Here is a 24,563-nt window from a genome sequence, read left to right on the forward strand (position 1 = left end):
TATCTCTTTGTGTGTCTTTGTATGAGGTGCAGTGTGTGTTTAACATTTTAATGCAGTGGCTTTAGCTGAGCAGATAAATGATGTGTATTACATGTGTAAATATGGACTAGCGCTTCAGTTGAATGTTCATGTGTGTTTATACCTTTTGTCCACATGTTGAATATAGCATCGTTTCTTCTTGTCCAGTAAAAAACAGGAAAATCTGTTGTTAAGTCTCTCCAGTAATAATATACAGTGAAAATAATTTCCAGAACAGAATAACAGAATTTTGCTTCAAAAGCTCCAGAATGGACGGGGAAGATGATTCTTGAAGTTAAAGTGAGGAGTTATCTATATGATACCTCCTTATTTCACAACAAAAACAAAATTAGGTGGCAGATGGCCAGTGGGAGATCATTAGGGAGCTGAAAGTTTCTGGTAAATGACCATTGCTTAGAACAACCTACTTGCTGTTGGCTAAATTGTGTGTCATTTTTGGTGACTATCATCATATAAAACATGTGTTTTCTGTTCTAAAAGTACAAACATTGGAAGATAGCAAGTGCTCGCCCATCTTTTAAGTGGTTACGTCTCCAGTCTGATCTCAAGAGCACAGCTGTTAGGGACGTGGTTTGTTGACGTGACATAACAGAAGTAGCCACAGTGAAGACATTTTTCCACCAGTTAATAAACTCATGACAACGTCAGTGTTACCACTTAAACCAAATGTTTGATGTTGGTCGCTGATGCTCACCATAGAGCGATATAATAAGTTACTGCTGATGTAAACCGAACATTCCCTGCTGCTTCCGCTTCACATTAAAAACATGCAACTGGCGAAACACAAGTTGACTTAGGAAATACAGTGTGTTTGTCAGTGAGATTAGCACTACTGCGGTTGTTCATCAAAAATGCATTTGCAAAACAAGACAGCTGTCTTTTTCGGCATTTATTGACAGCGATATTGCAGGGAGTAATAGAACAAGAATGGGCAGTCACAGTGAGCTGCAAGATGAAGAGCTACACACCTCCAGCTTCATAGTGATCTAAGCAACCTCTTTTCCCTCATTAAGATTATCTAGTTCCCAGTAAGCATTGGGTTAAAATCTCAAATACTGCTAAACAAGCGCATGTGCTTTTCAACTTGACATCAAATCCTCTGGCATTGTCTTGTCAGTCAACTGTCCTTACTCGTGTCATTTGATAAATCTGACTCATGTTACTTTGTACACTGACATTCACAACTTGCACGTATGGTGTAAAATTCTCCCCTGTGTGTTGTGGCTTTTCCCATTAGTATGAGTACTTGTTAATGTCACTCTACAGCTGCTGCTGATTCTTCTTGTTGCACTGATATCATTGCACCACTATCATATGGTTTCACTGAGACCCTTTAAAGGAGCAATGTGTAGGATTTAGTGGTATCTAGCAATGAGGTTGCAGACAACAGACAACTAAGTAAATACCTCTCTGCTCGCGCACCCTTCCTTTTCCAAGTGTGTCAGAGAACCTACGGTGGCCATCAGGTAATGTAAAAACATGAAAGGCCCACTCTAGAGCAAATGTTTGGCTGTCTGTTCAGGGTTACTGTAGAAAGACGGGGGTGCAGCATGGCAGACTCCATGGTAGAGTACCCACTCTCCATGTAGCTATGAAGGACTGGAAGACGCAACGATTCATAGTTGTGAATATTATATCTGATTTCTGCCAATTTATCCCCTTGAAATCCCACACACTGCTCCGTTAATTCACCATAGTCTTTTTTCATAGCTTTATTCAGCAGGAGCTCTAAAGTGACTTGTCATGAAAATAAAGTTTTTAAATGTTGTGAAATTCTTCACAAACAGTGAGAATCTGTAACCTCCATCTGACAGTATCACTGTCTAAAACTAATTCTGGTGTGACTCTCTCCCCAGGCGGTGTACATGATGCCCACAGAGGGAGACGACTCGTCCAAGAGCGTTCCCCTGGCACTGCAGAGGGTTTTCTACGAGCTGCAACACAGTGACAAACCTGTCGGCACCAAGAAACTCACCAAGTCCTTCGGGTAGTGTAGACTTTCTTAATTGACAGCTCACCTTTCTTTTGTCTGACTCAGCCGGAGGCGAGAATGGGAAGTAAAGCCAGTATTTATTAGGGGTGTAAATCACAAGTTTCTTCACAATACAATATTGATCATTGAGACAATGGTATGATATTTGCTAATATCACAAAGTCTGTCACAGTACTGTTTCCATTCGATTCAGGATATTGCCTGATGTTCCACGATTTGGTTTTGATGAGTCAGTGTACGCTTCTAATGCTGGGACCAGATGATTTTTTTTGTAACTTTAAGACTGTTGAATATTATTTTTAGTAGAATTTTAATTGGTTACCAGCCATTGTAGCTCCTGCTTTGTGAGGATTGTATCTAACTGTCTTGCTTTGTGAGTATTGTATCTTACTGTCTTGCTTTGTTTTCTTTTCCTCTGTGAAGATGGGAAACACTAGATAGCTTCATGCAACACGATGTACAGGAGCTGTGCAGAGTGGTGAGTTCTCTCATCCTCTCTTACAGAATGTGAATATGTATGCATGCTGAATAATGACTGACTTACTAAGTGTGTGTGTGTGTGTGTGTGTGTGTGTGTGTGTGTGTGTGTGTGTGTGTGTTGCAGCTCCTTGACAATGTGGAGAATAAAATGAAAGGCACTTGTGTTGAGGGAACCATCCCCAAGCTCTTCAGAGGAAAGATGGTGGTAAGATTTCTCTCTCTTTACCTCTTCCTGTCTGACTTGTACTGAAGCCCTGAAAGGCAAGAGAGATTTATTTTTCTGGTGATCGTTTGTCCACTTTGTAATTTTTTTTTAATTTTATGTTTTTTATTGTTTGTTTTAGCTTTTTTCACAAATGGGGAAAAAATGAAAAACAATGAATTTCAGGCTTGCCTCTCAAGGCTTCGACTTGTCCTCATGGTTGCGGTCACATTTTGTTTAGTTCTTAAAAAAAAAATCATCACTTTATAAAAACATAACTTTTTAGTGAGAATTGTACTGTTTATTTGTTGAAGTTAGAGTACACAGTAATGCCAGTTTAGCATGAATCATGTCAGTGAGGTCATCTAACTGAGCACAGGATGTAGCCTGGAACAAGGTCAGTTTAAAAATAGAAGGAGGTTAGACCAAGAAGTGACCCTCTTAGAAATCATATTTTTGACTTAACAACTGTATCATACAATCTGACCTGTGTGTGTGTGTGTGTGTGTGTGTGTGTGTGTTACTCTCTAGTCATATATCCAGTGCAAGCACGTGGACTACCGGTCAGAGCGGATAGAGGACTACTACGACATCCAGCTTAGCATAAAAGGAAAGAAGAACAGTGAGTAGCAACATCGACACAACTCCTTGGCTTTGCTCACACAGTGGAACAGTGGCGCCGCACCATCAGTAGATGTTTTCACAGGATTGCGTCGCTTTAATCGGACTTTTCACCCTGATATTCACTGTAATGACCTCAGGCTGGCGTTATAATGGGCTCCTTAGGAGAACATACTGCGACTCTAAGTCCCTCATTCCTTCCGCTGTCAGGCTGCTAAATGCTGACAGGAGTCATTTTAAGGGAATTATTTGTGGTCCATTTATATATTAATAGACCATTTAAAACTTCATAACATAAACATTCTATAAATGGGTCCCTCTGTGTTTCCTGTTGCGATGTTTAATACAGTAGCTGACATGACGAAAACAGGGACTAAAGCTGTCCCTCTAGCAACAGAAGCAATGAAACGGTCTATATTATATTTATTAGGGGTGACCCTGCATAGTTGACTATTAAACGATTAGATCTGAGGAGCCTAATTCGACTGTCAATCTGGCAGTCATATGTTGCAAGCACAGGAAAATGAGATTATGTAATAGAGGATAAATCCATTCAGGCCCTATGGGAGCACTGAGTGTTTGATTTTTTTTTTTTTTAGGTACAATTGCTTGGTTTCTTTCAATATATCGTAGCATTTTTAAGCATAGATATGTTAATCAGAGCACTCACAGGAGCTTAGCATGTGCTCAATATTTTTGGAACTTATGAACAATTTTCTGTTCAAGTTTGAAACCTCCCCCAGACCAAACAGCCAAACCTTGGTCAAATGAAAAAATGGGGGGTATCGGTCCAGATCAAACTGAATCATGGTCGGGTTTGTTTTTAGTGTAAAAACAGTTTTCGAATGGTTCTGACTTTAAGACCAATTATAGGAAGTTTTCACAGGCTATCATCGAGTAATGAGAGCAGCGCAGCACTTCAGTGTGTTGTGTGTGTATGTGTGTGTTTTAGCACCAGAGAGGGTGACAAGGCTGCGCTCAGAGCAGGCAGGTGTCGGCGATCGGAGCAGAGGAGAAATTAGCAGTTGTCAAGTAAATGTACAGCGTAGGTTTCAGTTTGTCCATGAACAGTGCAACATAACAAAATGAGCAGTGGTAGCACATGAAGGAGACAGCTTTGGAAAAACTTCCAAAATCTCAGACGCCTTTCAGTTATTTACCGAGACGACAGCCCATCTACAAACCAGTCAATGTAGAGTGAGACGCAGCTAACTAAGGTGATGGCGACAAGACGTAGGTATGACATGCATAGTCTTCAGTGCAGTGGGTCGCAGTCCAAAAGTGGGTTGAAGGTCCATTCTGAATGGACCACAAGTGACTCGCAAATGTGTTTGAAAAAAAAACACTTTATTTTGCAGTACTGGCATAGAGCTTTTATTTTTAAGTGCCATTCCTGCTATTGATTTAGTGACTAATGGACAGCTACTTAACAGAGACAGCAAACTAGCTAGGTGACGGGGCGGCAGTAGCTCAGTCCATAGGGACTTGGGTTGGGAACCGGAGGGTCGCCTGTTCGAGTGTGTGTCTTTCGGACCTGTGTGTTAATGACAACGGAGTGAAAAAATTGAATTTCCCCTCAGGGGGATTAATAAAGTATATAAAATAAAAAAATATGGCCAAACCTGTGTATGACGCTGAATGTATTAAACTGTGTGGACCTCTAAATAATGACTGAGGAGAAATCTGTATCCCGGGGCTGCACCAGTTGGGATCCACTTGCATCATTGCAGTGTGAAACTAGACTTGAACTCTCAGGTGTGAAAGGGCCTGAAGAGAGAGTCTGAAGGTTTGTTTACAGCCACGGCAAGCAAACAGGAACCGAACTAAGTGACATGATCCGTCTGTCGGTCCATCTCCTCTGCTTCCTCTTAATACTATGGACAGTGATGCTGCCGCACACGCACACACCCAACACAACAAACAGCAATGTGTTGAACGCTTCCTGCTATAAATTCAATTCTGAAGCCAAATCAAAAAGAAAAATATTTTAATTGTGCCAACTCTTTTGTCTGTTGTTAAAAAAATGGAAACTAATGTCGCAAATGAGAATAGGCAACACTTGATGAATGAGATTCGACTGTGTACATTCTTAGCGGGGACACCCCTAATAGTTATAGAAATGTGTGTGTGTGTCAGCAGACATCTTAAATGACTGTTACACTGGGTTATTTATATGATTGTTTATTTTATTTACCTCTGCTCGTTGTTACCTGGTATTGACCCTTGTTTCAAATCTGTGCCTTTGAGTTTTTGGACCAGATAAGCTGCAAATGAGTTGCTCTTTTTGAGACCAGAAAAGTTGCCTCACTCTAAATATATTTCCTCACACTATAAAAATATGTATTTCCTGCTGCAAGAGTCTGTTCACTGCTATTTACAGTATATAAGAAATGGACAGCTTTCCTATATATAAACATGAATATTTTCATCTGTCAATAGTTATATTTTTAACTAATATGGATTTTGTCTTGATCTCATCTGTGCCTTCTGCTCATTTCCAGTCTTCGAGTCATTCAAAGATTATGTTGCAACCGAACAGCTAGATGGAGACAACAAATACGACGCAGGAGAGCACGGCCTGCAGGTGAGGCTTCACAGTGCCTGGATCTAAATTATTTATGTGTCTTTTTGTTCTAGTTTATTTCAGTATGCTTACATTAAGTGTTATGTTTTGTTTGTTTCTCATTAGTATTTAAGTCATGTCATTAACTGCTAATTACGTTTGTTTTGCTCTACAGGAAGCAGAAAAGGGGGTGAAGTTCCTCACCTTCCCTCCAATCCTCCATCTGCAGCTGATGAGGTTCATGTATGACCCACAGACCGACCAAAACATCAAGATTAATGACAGGTAGAACAGAAATACCTCCCTTCACTCTCACACAGCTGTCACTGCATGTTCATTCTTGTAATTTACTTACTTTTATATAACAGGGTGTCTGCAGGTCCTTAAAGAGTCCTAAAATGTCTTAGTAGTTCAATTTTAAAAAATATTAGGTTTTTTGTTTTCAACCAATTGAAGCGTAAACTGATGTTTGACGTTGTACGGTTGTAATCATCAACATTAAGTATGTTGAAAATGTATTTGAAAATTAAACAAGTAAAGTCCTAAATCGAAAAATGTTATTACCAAAGCCACAGACTGTGTCTTTATATGTAGTCTGTGTACCAAACATTATGCAATTTTACATCTTGAGTGTAGAGAGTACCAAAATTAACTTCATAGTATCAGTTAAAAGATGTGTTATATGACTGCGATATGTGATAATCCATAAAAATGTAAATAAGCTATCGTTTGGATGTTGCAACCTAAGACTAAAGGAATTTCTTTAGAAATAAAATACATATTCATGAATTCACATACATATTATGAACCTAAATATGAGGTCATTATCTACCGGTGGTCCCCGGTGACCTCCGTGCCGTACTCCCGACACTGCCGCCTTTGCCAGGTAACAGCGGCGCATAGAGCTGTCAGAGAGCCAGAGATGAAAGCGGGTAGGCGGGTCAAGTGTCAGATCTGTGATGAGCACAGGAACAAAAACACAGACACTTGACTGATAGTGTGATAACAACATCCAAAACACAAGGTTATCTCTCAGTCGTTTCTGTAACATGGGAAATCTTTTCAAAATTAGTGACACAACACCAGTTTTTAATATAAGATAGAATAAGATGGTGCCCCCCCCCCCCCCCACAAAATATGACAATAGTGAGTTTACTGCATCCTTTCAATTTGTTATTCTTCAGGGTCTAGGTGAAATTATGTTTTGATAGAGTTTTAATCTTATGTTTTTGAAACAGCAGGCAAGTGCCAGCAAAAATTATTACTGGTCCTTGAAAGTCATGGAAAAGTTTTTGCCATTTTGTCCATGAAAATGTGTGGGAACCTGTGAGAGATGGTGTGGCCAATATTACCATAGGTTAAAGGAGCAGGCTATTTCCAGAAACAGCACTCGATCCTGTGTCGTCTGAACAGCACACTTTGACCTCCTGCAGCAAGACGGTCAGAAAGTGAGTCAGTGAGAGTGTTTCCTGTAGGATCTATCATTCTGCGTAAAGCTTTGAGCGAGCTAATGGTGTTTTAATAATCTGCCACGATAATGGGACACTTTCAGAACACACACACACACACACACACACACACACACACACACACACGCAGCCATCCAGAATAGCTAATTTTTTCTTTTCAACAAACTCTGAGTCATCCTTGTGACGCTGCCACTGGCACCTGGCCCCCTGAGGGCTTTGTATGTACACACACACACACACACACACACACACACACACACACACTGCAGTGCCAGTTTACCTTGAATCATGATCTTAATTCTTGCTTTTTTCTCGTACGAATGTTCCTCCTCTCAATATTTGACCCATTTCAATCCTCTTTTTTCGACCCTTTTATTCATCTTATCTTTATTTCTGCCTCCCCCTCTCTTTTTTGTCCTCTTGCCTTTCTGTCCCATTTTCTCCTGCCTGTCATCTCCTTTTCTCCCCACTCTCTCCCCCCCGCCTCTCTCATCCTTGTATTCCATCTTCCCTTTCTCCCTCTTCTTACATGTCCCCTTAATCGCTCCCCTCTCCTTCTCTTTCCTCCTCTTTTTCCTCCTCTGTAGGTTTGAGTTTCCAGATCAGTTACCTCTGGATGAGTTCCTCCAGAAGCCAGACTCCAAGGACCCAGCCAACTACATCCTGCACGCCGTGCTTGTGCACAGCGGGGACAACCATGGCGGTCACTACGTCGTCTATCTTAACCCAAAAGGAGACGGCAAAGTGAGTGTCAAGGAACCAATAGTGAGGACAATTTTTTTTTATCCACCTTACACCAAAAATTCTGTGGGCATGGTTGGGGTTTCTGCTCTCATAATACTGGTGATAAACTAACACGCGGGTGCTCAGCTTTCTTAGATATGAGATCTTCTGTGTCATGATGAGTGAACTTCATTTGATATGATGGACTTCCACATTGGGATCATCTACCACATTTGAGATGCGCAGGAAGAATTTCTGCATAGAGTTTTTATGAAGCAGGGATGGGCATTTTAAGTTTCCTCCTTACTCCAGTACTTGCAAATTATTATAGAGTATTTGAGTACTTGGGGAAGAATAAGTCTAATCTAAGAATAGGAAAGTAAATTGGCCAACAATGGAATACAAGTGCAATTTCTAATTCAGATATTGATCAACCAGGCTTTAATTAGCTTTANCACACACACACACACACACACACACACACACACAAACTTTCTGTTGCTGCCATTACATTGGTTAGACATAGCACTGAAGGTGCAGCTCACCATCTGTTCCCCGATCTGGAGTCTTTTTAGTGTGGCACATTTGCCATCACAGACAGGCCAGAAACAGGCTAGTTAACAGTTGAAAGCATCAAGGAGCCTGGTGAAAACTTTACAGTGTTTACTTCTTTTTGCATATCTCTTACTCAGTCTTGCTTTCAAGCTCAGTGCAGACTCATTTGGACTGATGTTTGAGTGCTGCTTGGGTTGAGAAGGACGGTATTTTGTGGTGGTGTGTCATTGCATTTCACCAGTAAGGGGCTAAAATTAGCGCATGTTTTCATCAATGCTGATCAAAGCCGTGACTACTGCAGAGTCATTTGACCTGGGTGTGAATGCCGATTGTAACCTTTCCCAGAGGCTTTTTCATGCAGTGAAAAAAGGGCTGTTGACATGTCGGAGGTTGTGCTGTGATTACTCTATATATTAATACTGACATCCAAATGAAGTACTGGAGTAGACATGCCCATCCCGATTATGTAGACCTTAGAAATAAGAGCTGAAATAATGGATAAGCAGAAACAGTCAATGCTAAAGAATAATGTCAAACAACAGGTATATATGTTCTGCCCATAGAACATTGTCATTTTTCTGCTTCTGGCTTTTAAAAATAGATGCCACAGCTAAGATAAAGAAGTAGCTGCCAGTTCTTTAGTGACAAAATATTCCAAAAATATAAAACAAGGTGTTGAAAACCAGGTGAAGCACTTGCTGAGCTACCTACTCAGATTCAGGGTTTTACAAATAAGCCAGATAAGCTACTTAAATGAAGACCAGAATTAGCTACATAGTAGGATAAAGTTTGCAGCTCATAAACATCCTTTAGCATTTTTATTTCTCTAAGGAAAAGCCTGCACGGTGTACCTTTTAAGCATTTTAGCTCAGTCCTTATATTGTCTGTTTTTTCCACACACAAAAATTAAATGTACAAATCCCAAGTAGACGTATGTCTAAAAAATGCTTATACACCCACTCTCCAGTGAGCTCATGACTCTCACACGCATTAAAGTGACATCTGGAGTTTAATTTATGATTGATAGAAAAGGTTGGCTGGTTGAGCACCCCTGTGCTAGTTATCCTTTTAAGGGGAGGTCAATGGGAAGTTTATGGATATTACACCATAAAATGATGTGGGGAAATGAGTGTTGGTTTTTAGCATGATTCATTTGCGTGCCTTGGGGTTGATTTAAAGCCTGATATAAATGGTTGTCTTAAGTGTCTTCTGGTTTTCTTCCATCTCCTTCCCTGGCTTCTCTTTCCCTCTTCTCCTTATCCTCCTCTTTCTCGCCTCTCCTCCTCCTCATCTCTCCTTTAACCGCACCCTCCCCTCCATCTTGTCTATCCCTCTCTGTCTTCAGTGGTGTAAGTTTGATGATGACGTGGTGTCGCGGTGCACCAAGGAGGAGGCCATAGAGCACAACTATGGTGGACATGATGACGACCTCTCAGTGCGCCACTGCACCAACGCATACATGTTGGTCTACATCCGCGAGTCCAAGCTCAGTAAGTAACACACAACCTCTCCCTCTGCCTTTCTGGCTAATATTACCAGAAGCTTGGGCTTAAGAGACTGTCCCATAAGTACATGAATGATTCTCCTCAAGTGCCCGCGCTAATCTGTCCTTAAGTACAACACTTCATAAATATACAGGGTAATTTAATTCCTGTTTCCAGTTCTTTCTGCCTTACTGACTACATCAAACACAAATGTTACTGTGCTGCACTCTGTCTGTGAGGTGATACTCACTCCCTCTCTCTCTCTGAACCAGGCGAGGTGCTCCAGCCGATGACTGACGTGGACATCCCCCAGCAGCTGGTGGAGCGTCTGCAGGAGGAGAAAAGGGTGGAGGCACAGAAGAGGAAGGAGCGCCAAGAGGCTCACCTCTACATGCAGGTCCAGGTAGGAAATCACAACTGCTGTTTGAGTGCACTTAGGTGTTGCAATGCTTTGCAGACTTCGCTGGTGCTTTAAGAGTATACATCTGCCATTTTGGCTTCATGTTTCACAGAGTGGAAGGTGCAGTGGGAATCTGGAGGCTGTCCTGACATTGTTGTTGCAGTGCTGTAAAGTAGCTGAAGCAGTGTAGCACTAATGGTGCCAAACCAGCAGATTGGGAGCTAGCAGGCTTTGGTCTTACATACTGTGTGTGAGGGATGTGCTGCTCATTACATTAAGTCTGCAAGAGTGCATAATTACTAAGAGTTAGAATTGAGATGGGACTTAATATATGCTGTGTACGGCTTGTTGAGATCTCGACTGTTTAACACGATTACTCATTGATTTTGGGACATACATACATTTATTGAAAAAGAACTTGTGTCTGTGGATTTTCTTGAACATAAAACTTTAACTGAGAAAATGAGAAAGAAATGTCAACAAATATATATGCCACATGTCTGTTGTGTTGGCAGAGTATTCAGCTGTACAGGGCAGGCAGTGTAACTCTGGTGAAATGGTGATGCATTGGCATCATGTAACACCTGTCCAAAGTGTTTACCAGTTTTATAAATCCCTTGTTCCTCGCAGTGCTCATTGGCCACGTGTCTTTTGCGAGAAGTCTGTGATGTTATCTGTTATTTCATCATATCTTTAAGAGCTGTATGGGCAGGCAGTTGTATTATAAATAGTGTCCTTAATCGATGACTGTGTTGCGGTGGAAGAAGTCAAGGTTTCTTTATGTTTCACTGTATTTTGCTCCTTTATTGTTTGAGTCATAAACCACTTGATGTGACGTGATTTGATTTAATATGACTAAGCAATTTGGTCGGATTGCCTCGTAGAGAGGACAACACGGTGCATGAAATTTTGCACAGTATTTGTTGTTGTTCGTCGTTGGACTTCTTGAAAGCAAAGTTCTTCCAGATAGCAGAAACGTTTTAACTAGGGCAGTCTAATTAATTACATGCTCCACCCAAACTGGTCTGCAGTCCATTTTGTAAGGGTGTAGTTAGTTGGTCACAGGTAGACTTGGTTGCATCTGAACTCCTGGTTGAGTGTGGCTTGACGAGGCTGGCATCAGAGGCTGTGCTAGCTTGGACCTCCGGGGTTGCTGCTAAATGCTTTGCGTTGAGGTGATATTTCAGGCTTGAACTACTCCGATGGTACGAAAATTCCTTACTGCAGAAATCGCAGAGGATGGTGCTCCTATCAACAGTTCCATCTGATGTTTTTTAAATGTAAATGTTGGATTCATGTGGCCGAGCAGCGTCATCTGGTCAGGTGACAAAGCTACTGTGGCCTGCACTACTATAATCGTTTTATCTTGCATCTTGTTTTCATAATCATTGAAATCAAAAATTGTATTCAAAACTAAAATTTGATTTATTGCCCAGCCCTTGTCTTGTGTTATAGTTGATATGACCATTCCAAGATCTGTATGTATTTTCTATCTGTCCAGGTATTAGGAGGTAATACAAGATGAAGATAAAACTGTGCTGCTTTAATTGACTTTCAGCATTAAAAAAATACTTGTAAAATCGGTTAGATATGTTTAAGAGTTGAATAAAAACTACCTTTTATCTGACCAGCAGAGTATAACATTTAAAGCTTGTATCAAAACATTACCGGGTCTATTATGGGTGTGCATTAGCACTCCATCAATACAATTTTACCTTTTCTATCAGATCCAGTTTTACCAGTTACCAGTTATATATTGACACATACATTGAGGGCTCTCCAAGCAATCAACAAAATGGCCAACTACATCATTTGTGTAGAGCAGAGTCCACAGTTGTTTTCTCTGATGGAGAGTGACCTGTAAGCAGCAGGCAAGACTGTGGGCACTTCAGCTGAACTGTGGCCGACACTGTGGTTGATATGGTGAGAAGAGTGATAATAAGGAAACGGCTTGTTAAAAGATAAAGGTTTATCGTGTTCAAAGATGTCAGCTGCTCTGCTTCATATTATTCGGTCAAGTATCGCGTCGGGACAAAAGGCTAATTTCGCTTTATTACTTTTCTCTGGAGAGGCAGTTTTAGGACAATAGGGAGAGACTTCTTTTCTCATTTGTTAAAACTGATCTCAGCAGAGGATCTTAGTTCGAGACATAATGCACTCTCACTTGTTTTGTGTGTGATGTTGTGTCATTAAGACAAAATCTGAAAAGTCTGTGTGCCCTTTGTTACTAAGTTTTTGATTAAAACAAGCTATGCAAGATATGGACGTTACTCATGCAGTTTTATATGTGTATAAAAAAAGGTAAATCCAGTTATACCATCATTTACTAAGGTTGTTTTCTTGTCGTTTTCTCCACTGGACAGATAGTAACAGAGGACCAGTTCTGTGGGCATCAGGGCAACGACATGTATGACGAAGAGAAGGTGAAGTACACAGTCTTCAAGGTCCTGAAGAGCTCTACGCTGCAAGAGTTTGTCCAGACCCTCTCCCAGACCATGGTGAGACACTCAGTAGCGTGTGTGTTTTTGACACAACTGACCTGATTGAAATGTATTTATCCCACATACACTGTATGTTGAGTCACTGCTGTAAACACGTGAGCCTCTATCTGAGAGACGGTTTGTTGATTTTCCTGTTTGACTATAATGTTTAGGCTCGTAAACCAGTCACATGTGCAGAGCAGAGCACACGTAGACATGCATTAATTCTCCCTCCCACATTAAATTAACCCAGCTTTTGATTTGCTGCAGGGTTTCCCACAGGACCAGATGAGGCTGTGGCCCATGCAGGCCCGGAGCAACGGAACTAAGCGACCTGCCATGCTCGACTACGAGGCTGACTGCAACAAGTCGGTAAGTGTCTGTGTTTCCGGTCGACCTGTTTATGGGTGTCACCTGTATTGGTGTTTTTAGTGCTCATTGGACATTTTTGGAAAGAAGATGAGAAGCTACCACTGTATCTTTGCTGTGCTTCCAGTACAGATATAGTTCTGGGACATGTTTAATTTAGGTTACTTCACACAATGGAAGTGGGATATGTGAATCTGGACGGGGTGTATCCCATATTGAGACCTCTCAGTCATGCTAGGCAAAGAGTAGCGGTTACGATAGTGACCAAAACATCTAACAGTGGACAGTCACTGATTCTTCGAGCCCCCTTTCAGCCTGACTTGTGTTAGGGCTCTTGACACTTTTGAGGAGTGTCGTTCAACTAAAATGAAAAGTATGCTGCTGCGAAAGGTGTCAGTCGTCTCCATGGTACCCAGACACCATCCTCCAGGTGGCTTGTTCAGTTACAGTATATCATCCCGTTTAGTATATATATCATTCTGTCAGCTGTTTGTTTTGTAACTATATCTGCTTTACTTTGGTGCTTTTGCATTTTGATAGTGGAGGGATTTGATGAAATCAGTCAGTTATTTAAAGAGGAAGAGATGTAAAACTTAATTTTACTGAGAAGTCAACAGGAGTGCAAGAATAAGGGTGGTCTGTGCGTTCATTGAGCCTAACAAGGGAGCTACAGGGTGAAGAAGTGATGCAGTGTGACTACCCTATCACATTGCATGTCCAAATATGACAGTGTCCCTGACAGAACAAAATTCTTGACCTGTCACTACAACTACTTTGGTTGGGCGATATATTGTCCCAGAAATAATTGCAATATTATAGTCATTTTGAAACCATTTTATGCCACTGATATAATGATTATATAAGGGCATAATAATGTAGTACACTCTTTCAATCAGCACTTTTGATTCTTAAGAATATTTAGACATTGGAGTTGAATTGTGAAAAGAACATTTAATGTACTTTTTAAGACTAAAAAAACAAGGTTATGGAAGCTCAGCAGTTACCTTCATAATCCGGCTGGTGTGCTGCAGTCGGCTCCCAGGAGTGGACGGCCTGGTGGCCAGGCTCTTTGCTCGTGGATTAACATAGTGGAGGATGAAGTTGTTGGAGGCTAAAACTACAAATGACGGGCTCTTTGGGCTTGTTGCCAAAGGTTGGCAAGCTAACGACTATCAGGACTGTGAGTCTTCCACTCCAAAAGCGCAGAAGCAGAGGACCAGTAAGCTACGGTGTGTTGTCTGAAATGTTTTAGTTTTCTTCAGACTTGTGCAAGTAGGCGTGGGTGGAGATGTAAACACAGCGGGTGATATCAAGGTCAGCAAAATATTTGAGGTCGTGTCAACAAATTGTACAATAAGTCAACACCAATTATCCTGAAAGGCCTCCTAGTGACAGTCTTTTCTGTTGGATATACGTGATTTCAGTTGAGAGATACTCGTCAAAAGTGTAGAGCGCCCACCATAAATCAGGCTCAAGTGTATAACACGAGCACTTGTCCCCATGAATGTTTACACCACTGTCTTTTTTTTCAAAGTTGGTGCATGTTTGTGTTTCAGATGATCGACTTGAGCGACAATGAGAACCCCTGGACAATATTTCTGGAGACGGTGGATCCGGAGATGGCAGCCAGTGGGGCCACGTTACCCAAGTTCGACAAAGACCGTAAGTCCCACTCGTCAATCCTCGTCCAGCTCAGTGTCGGTTTCAGCAGCGTTTCACACGTTGTGGCACTTTATTTTGTTTATGGCATTCGATTTAGAGAGTCAGTGACTCGTTCTGTAGGTGCCAATGTCTCTGACAATTTCAAGCTTATGCAGCATGACTGCTACATCATTCTTCCATTTAATTTTCAAGGTTTATTTGTTTCACACTCATTTTGCATTCAGTTTGTGTCGGCACAGCCACACTGCAACTGGAAATATTATAAATGCTCCTTCACAGGTTATGATCACTGAGCTTAACGCTGTGTGAAACGCTGACAAATGTATTATAGTAGTAGTTTAAGGTAGTTTTTTGTGTGTTTAATATTTTAAGTTTAGCACTAGTTGTGGTTATGTAGGCAATTTCTTATGTAATGTCTTTGTCTCTTTCTCTTTAGATGATGTCATGTTGTTCTTGAAGATGTATGACCCCAAAACCAGAAGCTTAAATTATTGTGGACATATCTACACACCTATTTCCTGCAAAATAAGTAAGTGGTGGCGATGTCCTAGTCTATTTTAAGCCTAACTCAGTCATGCTTTATATAAAATGCCTTGAACTTTAAGATTAAATCATGTTTGTGTTGCTCTCTTCTCTCTCTGTAAACAGGAGACCTTCTACCAGTCATGTGTGAGAGAGCAGGGTTTCAGCAGGAAACTAGCCTTATCCTCTATGAGGTGATCTATTTATGTAGCGCTCACTTGCCGACACATTCTTGTCTTTCTCTCACTTGTTCTCACTCTTCAGCAGCTCCTTCACACTCGTGCTCCTCTATCTGGCACACAAGCTTTGTCTCATAAACTTTCCTGTGCAAACTTTCACACTGTCGTATGCAGCATCTCTCTCCTCTCACTCTTACCCATCTGTAGTTGCGTGTTTACACATCCTTAAACAAATACGGTCATGCACTCAGCAGGCGGCTTCATTTGACTACATTTCCCATGATGCCCTGTGTGTTACAGGAAGTAAAGCCCAATCTAACAGAGCGGATACAGGACTATGATGTCTCTCTGGACAAGGCCCTGGATGAGCTCATGGACGGGGACATCATTGTCTTCCAGAAGTAAGACCAGTCTTTTGTGTGTATGTGTGTTTAATTTGTGTTGTGTGCAGTGTGAGCTAATTTATATCAAAATATATTTTGAACTTCACAGCATGGCTGTTGTTATATTTGCTGTGAAGGGTTAGCACATTGTATCAAAGGTATCCTCTGAATTTTTTTTACCCCTAGTAGTGCTTTGGTGTAGTGTTTGTATGAGCAGGTCCCCATTATTTGCACCATGCATAAATTTGCATCTTGCTGCTAGATTTTGATTCTGCTAATTAGCAGCTGGTTGTTGTCAAGCGCCGATATCTGGGGCCGTCGACTAAAACTCTACCTTCTCTTCAACCAATCGATAGGTCAGTGAGAGGGAGATTGGAGAGATAATCTAAATCAGCCATATGCACTGAGCCCACCAAAGCATTTTTATTCCCCTGAGGCCAGCGTTGCATGGGGACTTTGGAGCGCCGCAGATTGCTGAGCATCTATTCTAACTGCTGTACGTTTGCCGTATTTCTTGGTCAGCAAGACTTAAAAAATGAAAAATGTTGCAATCGTTGCTGTCGCTTTTCACCCAGCCTTTCAATCACAGTGGAGAACAGGTGGAAGAAATACCACAAAGACCAACTGTCACATCATGCATGAGTGCTAAAGAGAGAGTTAATGGAGGAGAAATGAATGCTGATGGTCACATAGATCGACGGGTCCAACCTTTCTTTCTATGTGCTTCAGCCTTCCCTTCATCCAGAGCAAGTACCTTGTGGATATTCCTTATCATAGCAAGCTGTCGCACCTAAAATGTTGCGTCTCCAAAGCACCCTGGCACTCCGGATGGGCATTTTCAGCCAGGAAAAAAAACACTTTGGTGGACACAGGACACACGGCCTCATGAAAGTAACCACCATGTCCGACCAATGAGAATTTGGTCAGATAAGAGCATGTTGACTACCAGAAGGTATCAGTCCGACAGCAAACGTTGCAATATGCCAAAAAAAAGGGCAGTGAAGAAAACTGCGTGAATGTAAATATGTCTAGATTTTTAAATAAAACTTAAATGTATCATGAGGAAAGAAATGCAGTCACCACTTTTGTTAGACGTCAAAGATGCACACAGTGTGTTTGGAGATGGACACTGAAGATAAACAGAACTTCAATTTGTTAGAAGAAAATTCCACACGTTACTCTAACCTGAACTTTTATGATTTGGTTGTGCACAGTACGATTTATTCAATTCTGTCCCAATAAAACACCAGAGAGACAGACAGAGGACTCTCATGTCTCTGGACTCTTACTGGTATTTCTGATGAAATACAGAGAAACAACAGAGAGGTAGGAGAGGAGGAGAAGGGGGTGCGAGAAGTGTGTTTGCATGTAGAGAAAGTTCTTGGTTAGTAATGTCATCACTAGGGTTAATAGGGGTGTGATTTTTCAGGATTATTCCAGATTTTCCGACTTGAGAATGTGACCCACGTGAATCAAGCAAATCATGAGGTGCTTGAGTGGTAAGAGAGAGGATTTGAGGACGTCTTCATAGGCTGAAATTTTAAGTTTGTTTGCATTCAGCTCCAGCTAAACCTGTTTAAATTACAAGTCAGTGACAGTAAAGCTACAAAGTTACCTGGGTCTGAAGCACCACAGGTTAGTAAATGCCAGTAAATAGTCAACACTGGCCCCCAGCTTACAACACAGCTCTGCTGATGGGCGCCTTGTTTCTGTTTGTTCATTACTTTCTTATGACATGGTCAAATTGCATTTCTGTCCATCATAATTTTACTTTAAAGTGAACTTTAATAGCGTTAAAGCTGGAGGCTATCAAGCTGGTATTCATCCCACTTGATGGCACTGACTATTTACTGGTGTTTACTGACCTTATTGGCGCTGTAGATGCAGATAACTAGGTAGACGGGATGGATCTTTTTGTCCTTTGCCTCTGTTGCTTTATACCCTCTCCCAACCTGTCAATCTGTCTCTGTCTCTTGCCTCCCATTGTCCTCTCTGCCCTCTCCTGTCCACACTGCACGTTCTGTACTTTAATTTACACACTTTCCTACCTTCTTCCAACCATTAAGGGACGACCCAGAGAATGACAGCAGCGAGCTGCCAACGGCCAAGGACTACTTCCGGGATCTCTACCACCGAGTGGACGTCATTTTCTGTGACAAGACCATCCACAACGACCCCGGCTTCGTCGTCACGCTCTCAAACCGCATGAACTATTTTCAGGTAAGGGCCACTCAGGCACTTTTAATGAATGCTTGGGGGGAAAAATAAGGTGGTAATTTCAATGTGTTTGAAATCAAGTATTTTGGTAATTTACTGCTGCTTTAAATGAGAAGTCAGCCATGAGTAAGGAAGGACATTTAGGGGACACTGTTCTGCCCTCAGACACAGTCAGGGAGTTGATCTGTCAAATATCTTTTATAAAAGTTCTGGTGCTTGATACTGTGAATGCTTAGAGCCTGCCAAGTTCTGAGCTTGATGTTTTATGAATTTTATCCTCAAATGTTTCTTTCCTTGTAGTCTCCCTGCTGGTATTTCAGTTTGCAGACACAGATGAAATCTGACAGGCCTGTGGTGATCCTCGATTGTAACGTTTGTGCTGTTGTTTGTCTGTCAGGTGGCCAAGACAGTAGCGCAGAGGTTGAACACAGATCCCATGCTGCTGCAGTTCTTCAAGTCACAGGGGTAGGAGGCTTGTCTCATCCAGACACACACACACACACTCACACAGAAATAACAGTCATATGATCGCTAAGGTTGACACACACCCAAGAGGTGCAAACTGTGTGAATGTAGTAAAGCTGTGTGTAATCACATTCAAAACACAGCACTGAAAAAGCCACGAGGAATAAAACAAATCTCATTTATTGTTTTTAACGTGTTTAAGGAGTTTTGTAATAAAAAATTGGTGCATGAGATTAGACACGATAGGAAAAAGATGGAGGACGAGGGCAGAGAGAGCTCTAGCATTTGTTTTGAAATTCACCGATTGTGCTTTTGCTGTGGACTAATTATTCCTACTTTAAAAGTTCAACTTGCAGTGTTGTTTCACTCGCAGTGTATGAAATGATAAGTGTGGTTTCAAGGTCGTTCAGGATGTGCCAGAATACATTTTTCATGCTGTCATTATTGTGGTAAAAGATCATGATAAACGGCTTTATCACAATCATTACAAGACTTTCCTGAAATACTACTATCGGTGCATAGTGCAGACGTGTTTCCCCTATAACTGTAATGCCAAAAATAACGACAACTGATGAGTGTCTGTGATAAGTTCACATGTCTGTAATAACAGCAGGACAGTCGAGAGTCTGTTATCTTAACTGCTAAAGTCAGTGGAAAAGGTGAGGTGAAGATGTTGCGGTTAGGCTACCGCTTACACACAGGCTCAGTGATGAACGTCATGCAAACGTCATGTATGTTCAGTCACAACAGATCAGTGACGATGTTTTGTCCTTATTGTTCTCTGATGTTTGCTGGAAGTGATGCAGTGTAGCTCCAGCGGTTGGTTTTATGTGGAGTGAGCCCCGCGCCAAACTCCATCTAAAAAAAAAAAAACAGCCTTTTAAATGTTTAAATGCTGCATGGTTTGTCAGCAACTGGTTATATGTCTATATGACTCTATATGTATATGACTCAGGAGTCAATTCAGTCTTGTATGCTCGTATTTATTTGGCATACAGTTAACTCACCAGGCAATATTTTGTTTCAATGAAAACTCAACTCCTGGCATTTGCGTCTAGCGTTGTAACAAAGAAATGATATGAGTAGCAGACGAACCAGCTTAAAAAGTGTCATATTCTTTGTGGATAGGTGCTGTGCGGTTAATCTATTTTATGCCGATGTGAAGAGAGTTTAATGTGGATATCGACAAGTAACTGATAAATGTTGAGTAACTCTTAAATATTGACAGAACTTAAAAGTTTTGAATTTGTGAATGGAGTCTGGTGTGGCGGTAGGCTGCACCAGCACACCTGCCAGGCCAAAGCGGCCACCTTAGGGGAAACTGTTGCAGAATGATGGTTTGAATGAACTAACGTCGCTAAAAGCACCATAAACAAAAGCATAAAGGTAAAGATGGTCAAGTAAAAGTACTGTTCCTGTTAGATCCCATGCACCCAATCATGATCTCACATGTTATGTGGTATGTAGATGCAATTTAAGGTAAAATTAATGATTGTTAGTGTGGAATTTTTGGTACTTTCAGTCAGGGTTTATGATCCAGCACCTGTCTATAAGACTTCCTGTATTTTAAAATGGTTGTCCCAACACTGAGCAAACCTCCTGCGGATGTACAGAAAGAAAAACATCGACTGTGTTGTCATTCTCATTCTCCTCAGCTTATGTCATGTTTGCCTTTGATTTGCCTACTTGCAGTTGTCAGTAGAAATGTTGCGTAACCTGTCCCCCCCCACCTTTCTTTGTTGTTTTCCTCTAACTCCTCCCACTCTGCCTCTGTCCTGTCCTCCTCTCGACCCCTCCATCACTCCTCCACTCTGCCTCGGCATCTCTCGGAATTTTTCGTCTTCCCTTCCTGTTCACCCACCTCTCCCTCTTTTCTCTCCTTGTCCACTTGCCGTTTTCTTTTGTCCTTTTTCCTCTTCTGTTTTTTTTCCCACCCTCTGTTTCTCTTCTCCTGTCATCCTTCTTTCCTCCCCTTGGTCGTCCTCCCCCCCTGCCTGGTGGTGTGGTGGCCAGGTACAGGGACGGTCCAGGGAATCCTCTCAGACACAACTATGAGGGAACGCTGCGGGACCTGCTGCAATTCTTCAAACCTCGGCAGCCCAAGAAACTCTACTATCAGCAGGTAGGAGACGTCTGCCAGCTCTGGGACCTCAGGGGGTGGTTTGTGTTTAGTGTATTTGTTTTCTTTCCCACGAGTTCTTGGAAGTATATTTTGGCCCATGATGGCTGCTTTCGTGCCAAAAAAAAGTGACTTTAATGTTTGAAGCAGTTTCTTAGATGTGTCTGTTTCTTGTTTGGCCTTTTGCTCATCACGTCTGTTTTACTCAGACCTTGTTTAAGTTTCTCAAATGTGAGAATTTCCTGCATTTCTTGGCTTTACATTAGAGTAAATTGAATATTATTGGCTTTTGGATTGTTAAAGTTGATATTGCAATGGGCCTTTTAATGTTTTATAAACAGATTGATTATTTGCGTGCAGCCCTGCTTTAAGATTCATTATTTCCTCTTGTGCAATTTTTGGTGTGTGTGAAATAACTCAGATTTAGTGCACAGTTTCATTATGTCTATATGATAAACCAGATTTATGTCAAATGCTGAACCAGTAGATATTTCAACAAGGAGGTGTCCTTTCCTGCCAGGCCAACTGCTCAATAGAGCTAACAAAGCTAAAGCTACCTTAGTCCCTGATCAGACAGAGCGCTTTTTGCTGGTTGCAAAACACAACGTGCATCATTCTGCCTTTATTTGTTGAAATCTGACCAGCTATTTTTGCAGCCGACTGCATCTTTTTTTGTTAATATTTCCAGGCAACCACCAGATTACCTGTCCTTGGCTTGACCTCTATTTTGCTGTGAAGTAAACTCACAGATCGGAGCTATTGCGGCTTCCACATAAGTTAAAAAATAGCTTCCCACAGAAGCCATAACGGGAGATATGATGAACTATGATGAGCCTGTGGTTTAATTTAACTCAGTGTTTGATGATTCAGGGTTCTTTGGTTCGAGAACCCCGAATCATCAAACAAACTTTCCCCAAATAAACAGGCCTGTACAAAAACAAAGTTCAAATCAATGGGGTTTAAAGGACTTTATCAAACAATAAAAACTAAGATTAACCTAACAGGCAGAGGTTAAAGACTGTAACCCTGTGGCGTCTTCCATGCTCCACACCCACTTCAGCACACCCGCCTTTAATTAAAGATTCCTGAGATGCCAGGTCAGGTGTTGCATTTAAGTGCTCTAAGTAAAATAATAGGAAGCTAGGACTTTAATGGCTTTAACAGGTACCTTAAAATCTGCATCAAAAAGGACAGGCAGAGGGCACCTTTTCAGGCTGTTCCCAAGTAGTGCATTGGTTACAGGAAACTAGAATACCATGTGTGAACATGAAAACCCTCAGAAAGAGAGGAAATCAACAGCTGATCAAGGAGCTTCACTCGGCACATGAGTCCGGGACAGTTTGACAGTCTGTTTTCAGTTGTCGCAGCCTAATAACAACGGGTAAATAGCAAGAAAGTTGTTGAGGCTTCGTTATGTTTACATATGTTTTGCAGCTTGCGTAGGGCAATGCTAAAAGTGGGCTAACGTTAGCTGTATGCTACTACTTGTTGCCATTGCTACTACAGACGGCCCACCACTCAATTTATCTGATTGACAATATGAATGACGCTGGATTTAAGTTTTTTCAGGGCACTAGTGCACAAAAAATATGAGGCGCTCATCAACGCAAAAGCAGCGAGGAAAATGCTTCACTCTCATTGTAACAATTAAAAAAAAGTCTCCCTACGCTGCTAAAACGCGCTCTGTCTGATCAGGGCCTGAGCCAGCTGACAGCTGTCATCTAAGGTAGACAGCTCTGGGTGTAAGAACAAGACAAACTTCTAGAAAAGATTAGCAACACGCTTATCATCTTCCATCAGTATTCTTTAAATAAACAGTAGGTACGTGCCGTCTCTCTGGCAGTTTAAAAAACATATTTGTAGCTGTCCAGATAAAGTGTGAAGGGAGATCCCTCTGCAAATGGAAAAAGCTTTGTTGTGTGCACACGGATGCACCGCACATTTAATTTTGATTGGACTATGTGGGATCTGAATTATGAAAACACATTTGACCACAGAGTGCTGCCAGCCAGCCATTAACATTTAACTGCTTCTCAAATGCAGCTCGCAGCCGAACTTGTTTCTGATTGTTTCTCTCTCTTCCTGCGTCCACAGTTAAAGATGAAGATAACAGACTTCGAGAACAGGAGGAGTTTTAAATCCATATGGCTCAACAGCCAGTTCAGAGAGGAGGTAACACACACTTTTAAACACTCGTTCACACACTCACACTCCCCTTGACAAATGTGTCACGACACAGATGTTGCTGTGATTCCAGCACACAGGCGTTAACTGTGCATGTGTGTGTGTGTGTGTGTGTGTTGCAGGAGATCACCCTCTACCCTGACAAGCATGGCTGTGTGCGGGACCTTTTGGAAGAATGTAAAAAGGCAGTGGAGCTCTCTGAAAAAGGCTCTGAGAAGCTCAGGTATGCACCCCGCAGGAGTGTGTGTGCATCTGTGTGTCACTGTTTCAATGTCATCTGTTTCTCCGTGTTTGACTAAAATATATCTGGGAAGGTTACTACAATAAAACAGTGCCTGCCAGTGAGTTGAGCTCCAATTGTGGCCACTGATCTCCATCTGAACATCATGGCAAACATTTTCCCAGTTTTTTTCCCAGTTTTAATCGTGTCCCTGAGTTAATTGATCATTTATCTCTTGTTATACATCAAAAAAAAATCAGCATCTGGGTATTTTTACATCAAAATCCCCATCTTTTCTTTCCCTGTAAAACACCTTCAAATGTTTGATGACTCATTCTGCACTCAGGGGGGCTCACAAAAGTTCACCCAGTCAAATAAGATTCTGGGTGAACACCGATCATATAAAGCCGCACCTCCCCCACAGTGTATCTCGGGTTAGAAAGAGTGCAGTCTCATCAATTTCAGCCTGTATCCTAAGCTGTTATTTTAGGTTTTGTTGAACTGTTTTTAATCTTTTTGCCATTCAGAGTCCTTTAATGTTTGCAAAATACAGTTTGAGCTCATTAGCAGGGTGACAATTATCCAAAAACACATTTTAAGTACTTTAAATTATGGCCTGACATCACCAGACGTTTACCTCCCCCGTGCCTTCAGAGGAACTCAAATCTAAGGCATTTTTGTAAAGATGTCGTCTTTAACAGCTCTGGATTTTTTTATATCTGCATCCAATTAATATTTTTGTGGACTAATACGTATGTCATCCCCTGTTTAATGTGATTTTCTGCTCTGAGAAATCAGTTTGTCTTTTGAAAAGCTGCTGTAGAGAATTAATCCTGTCTCCCTCTGTCTCTCCCCCCCCTCTCTTCCTCCCCCTGCAGGCTGTTAGAGATAGTAAGCTATAAAATCATCGGGGTTCACCAGGAGGACGAGCTGCTAGAATGTTTAAATCCGGCTGCCAGCCGCACCTTCAGAATAGAGGTTTGTGCGAATGTGAGGCCTTCCCTGTGTGTCTGTTTTTAGTGCTTAGTGTATTTTTAGTCACTCCTCCTCTGAACGACCATCAGTGAGATATTTGCATTTTCTGATCCGGTCCGCTCAGTGTGTCGACACAAGCAGGCACTTTGGCAGCCATTGTTCGCAGGGTTTACGTTTTCAAACTAATCTGTCAGAGATGACTTTCAAACTGGTCTGAAGCACCAAACTCTGGCTGAAAGTCTCATGTTATTGAACTACA

At 41.5% G+C, this 24,563-nt stretch overlaps 1 protein-coding gene across 5 annotated transcripts in view; it reads left to right on the plus strand.

The window, feature by feature from the left end:
* The window catches only part of usp7 (ubiquitin specific peptidase 7 (herpes virus-associated)), a 40,700-nt gene that overhangs the window by 8,484 nt on the left and 7,653 nt on the right, over positions 1–24,563 (plus strand). For 3 of the 5 annotated variants that reach the window (XM_050068356.1, XM_050068355.1, XM_050068357.1), the window contains exons 7-27: positions 1,896–2,026; positions 2,456–2,510; positions 2,637–2,717; positions 3,246–3,336; positions 5,837–5,919; positions 6,074–6,183; positions 7,955–8,132; positions 9,991–10,135; positions 10,402–10,532; positions 12,893–13,027; positions 13,280–13,381; positions 14,935–15,040; positions 15,477–15,569; positions 15,689–15,756; positions 16,042–16,142; positions 18,191–18,344; positions 18,739–18,806; positions 20,820–20,928; positions 23,020–23,097; positions 23,232–23,332; positions 24,208–24,307. In XM_050068356.1, the coding sequence (XP_049924313.1) occupies positions 1,896–2,026; positions 2,456–2,510; positions 2,637–2,717; positions 3,246–3,336; positions 5,837–5,919; positions 6,074–6,183; positions 7,955–8,132; positions 9,991–10,135; positions 10,402–10,532; positions 12,893–13,027; positions 13,280–13,381; positions 14,935–15,040; positions 15,477–15,569; positions 15,689–15,756; positions 16,042–16,142; positions 18,191–18,344; positions 18,739–18,806; positions 20,820–20,928; positions 23,020–23,097; positions 23,232–23,332; positions 24,208–24,307 (2,220 nt within the window). The remainder of the gene's footprint in view (positions 1–1,895; positions 2,027–2,455; positions 2,511–2,636; positions 2,718–3,245; positions 3,337–5,836; positions 5,920–6,073; positions 6,184–7,954; positions 8,133–9,990; positions 10,136–10,401; positions 10,533–12,892; positions 13,028–13,279; positions 13,382–14,934; positions 15,041–15,476; positions 15,570–15,688; positions 15,757–16,041; positions 16,143–18,190; positions 18,345–18,738; positions 18,807–20,819; positions 20,929–23,019; positions 23,098–23,231; positions 23,333–24,207; positions 24,308–24,563) is intronic. The other 2 variants (XM_050068359.1, XM_050068358.1) reach the window with 2 other exon arrangements.

Source organism: Epinephelus moara, chromosome 18, assembly GCF_006386435.1.
Source record: "Epinephelus moara isolate mb chromosome 18, YSFRI_EMoa_1.0, whole genome shotgun sequence".
In the NCBI taxonomy this organism is placed as follows: domain Eukaryota; kingdom Metazoa; phylum Chordata; class Actinopteri; order Perciformes; family Serranidae; genus Epinephelus; species Epinephelus moara.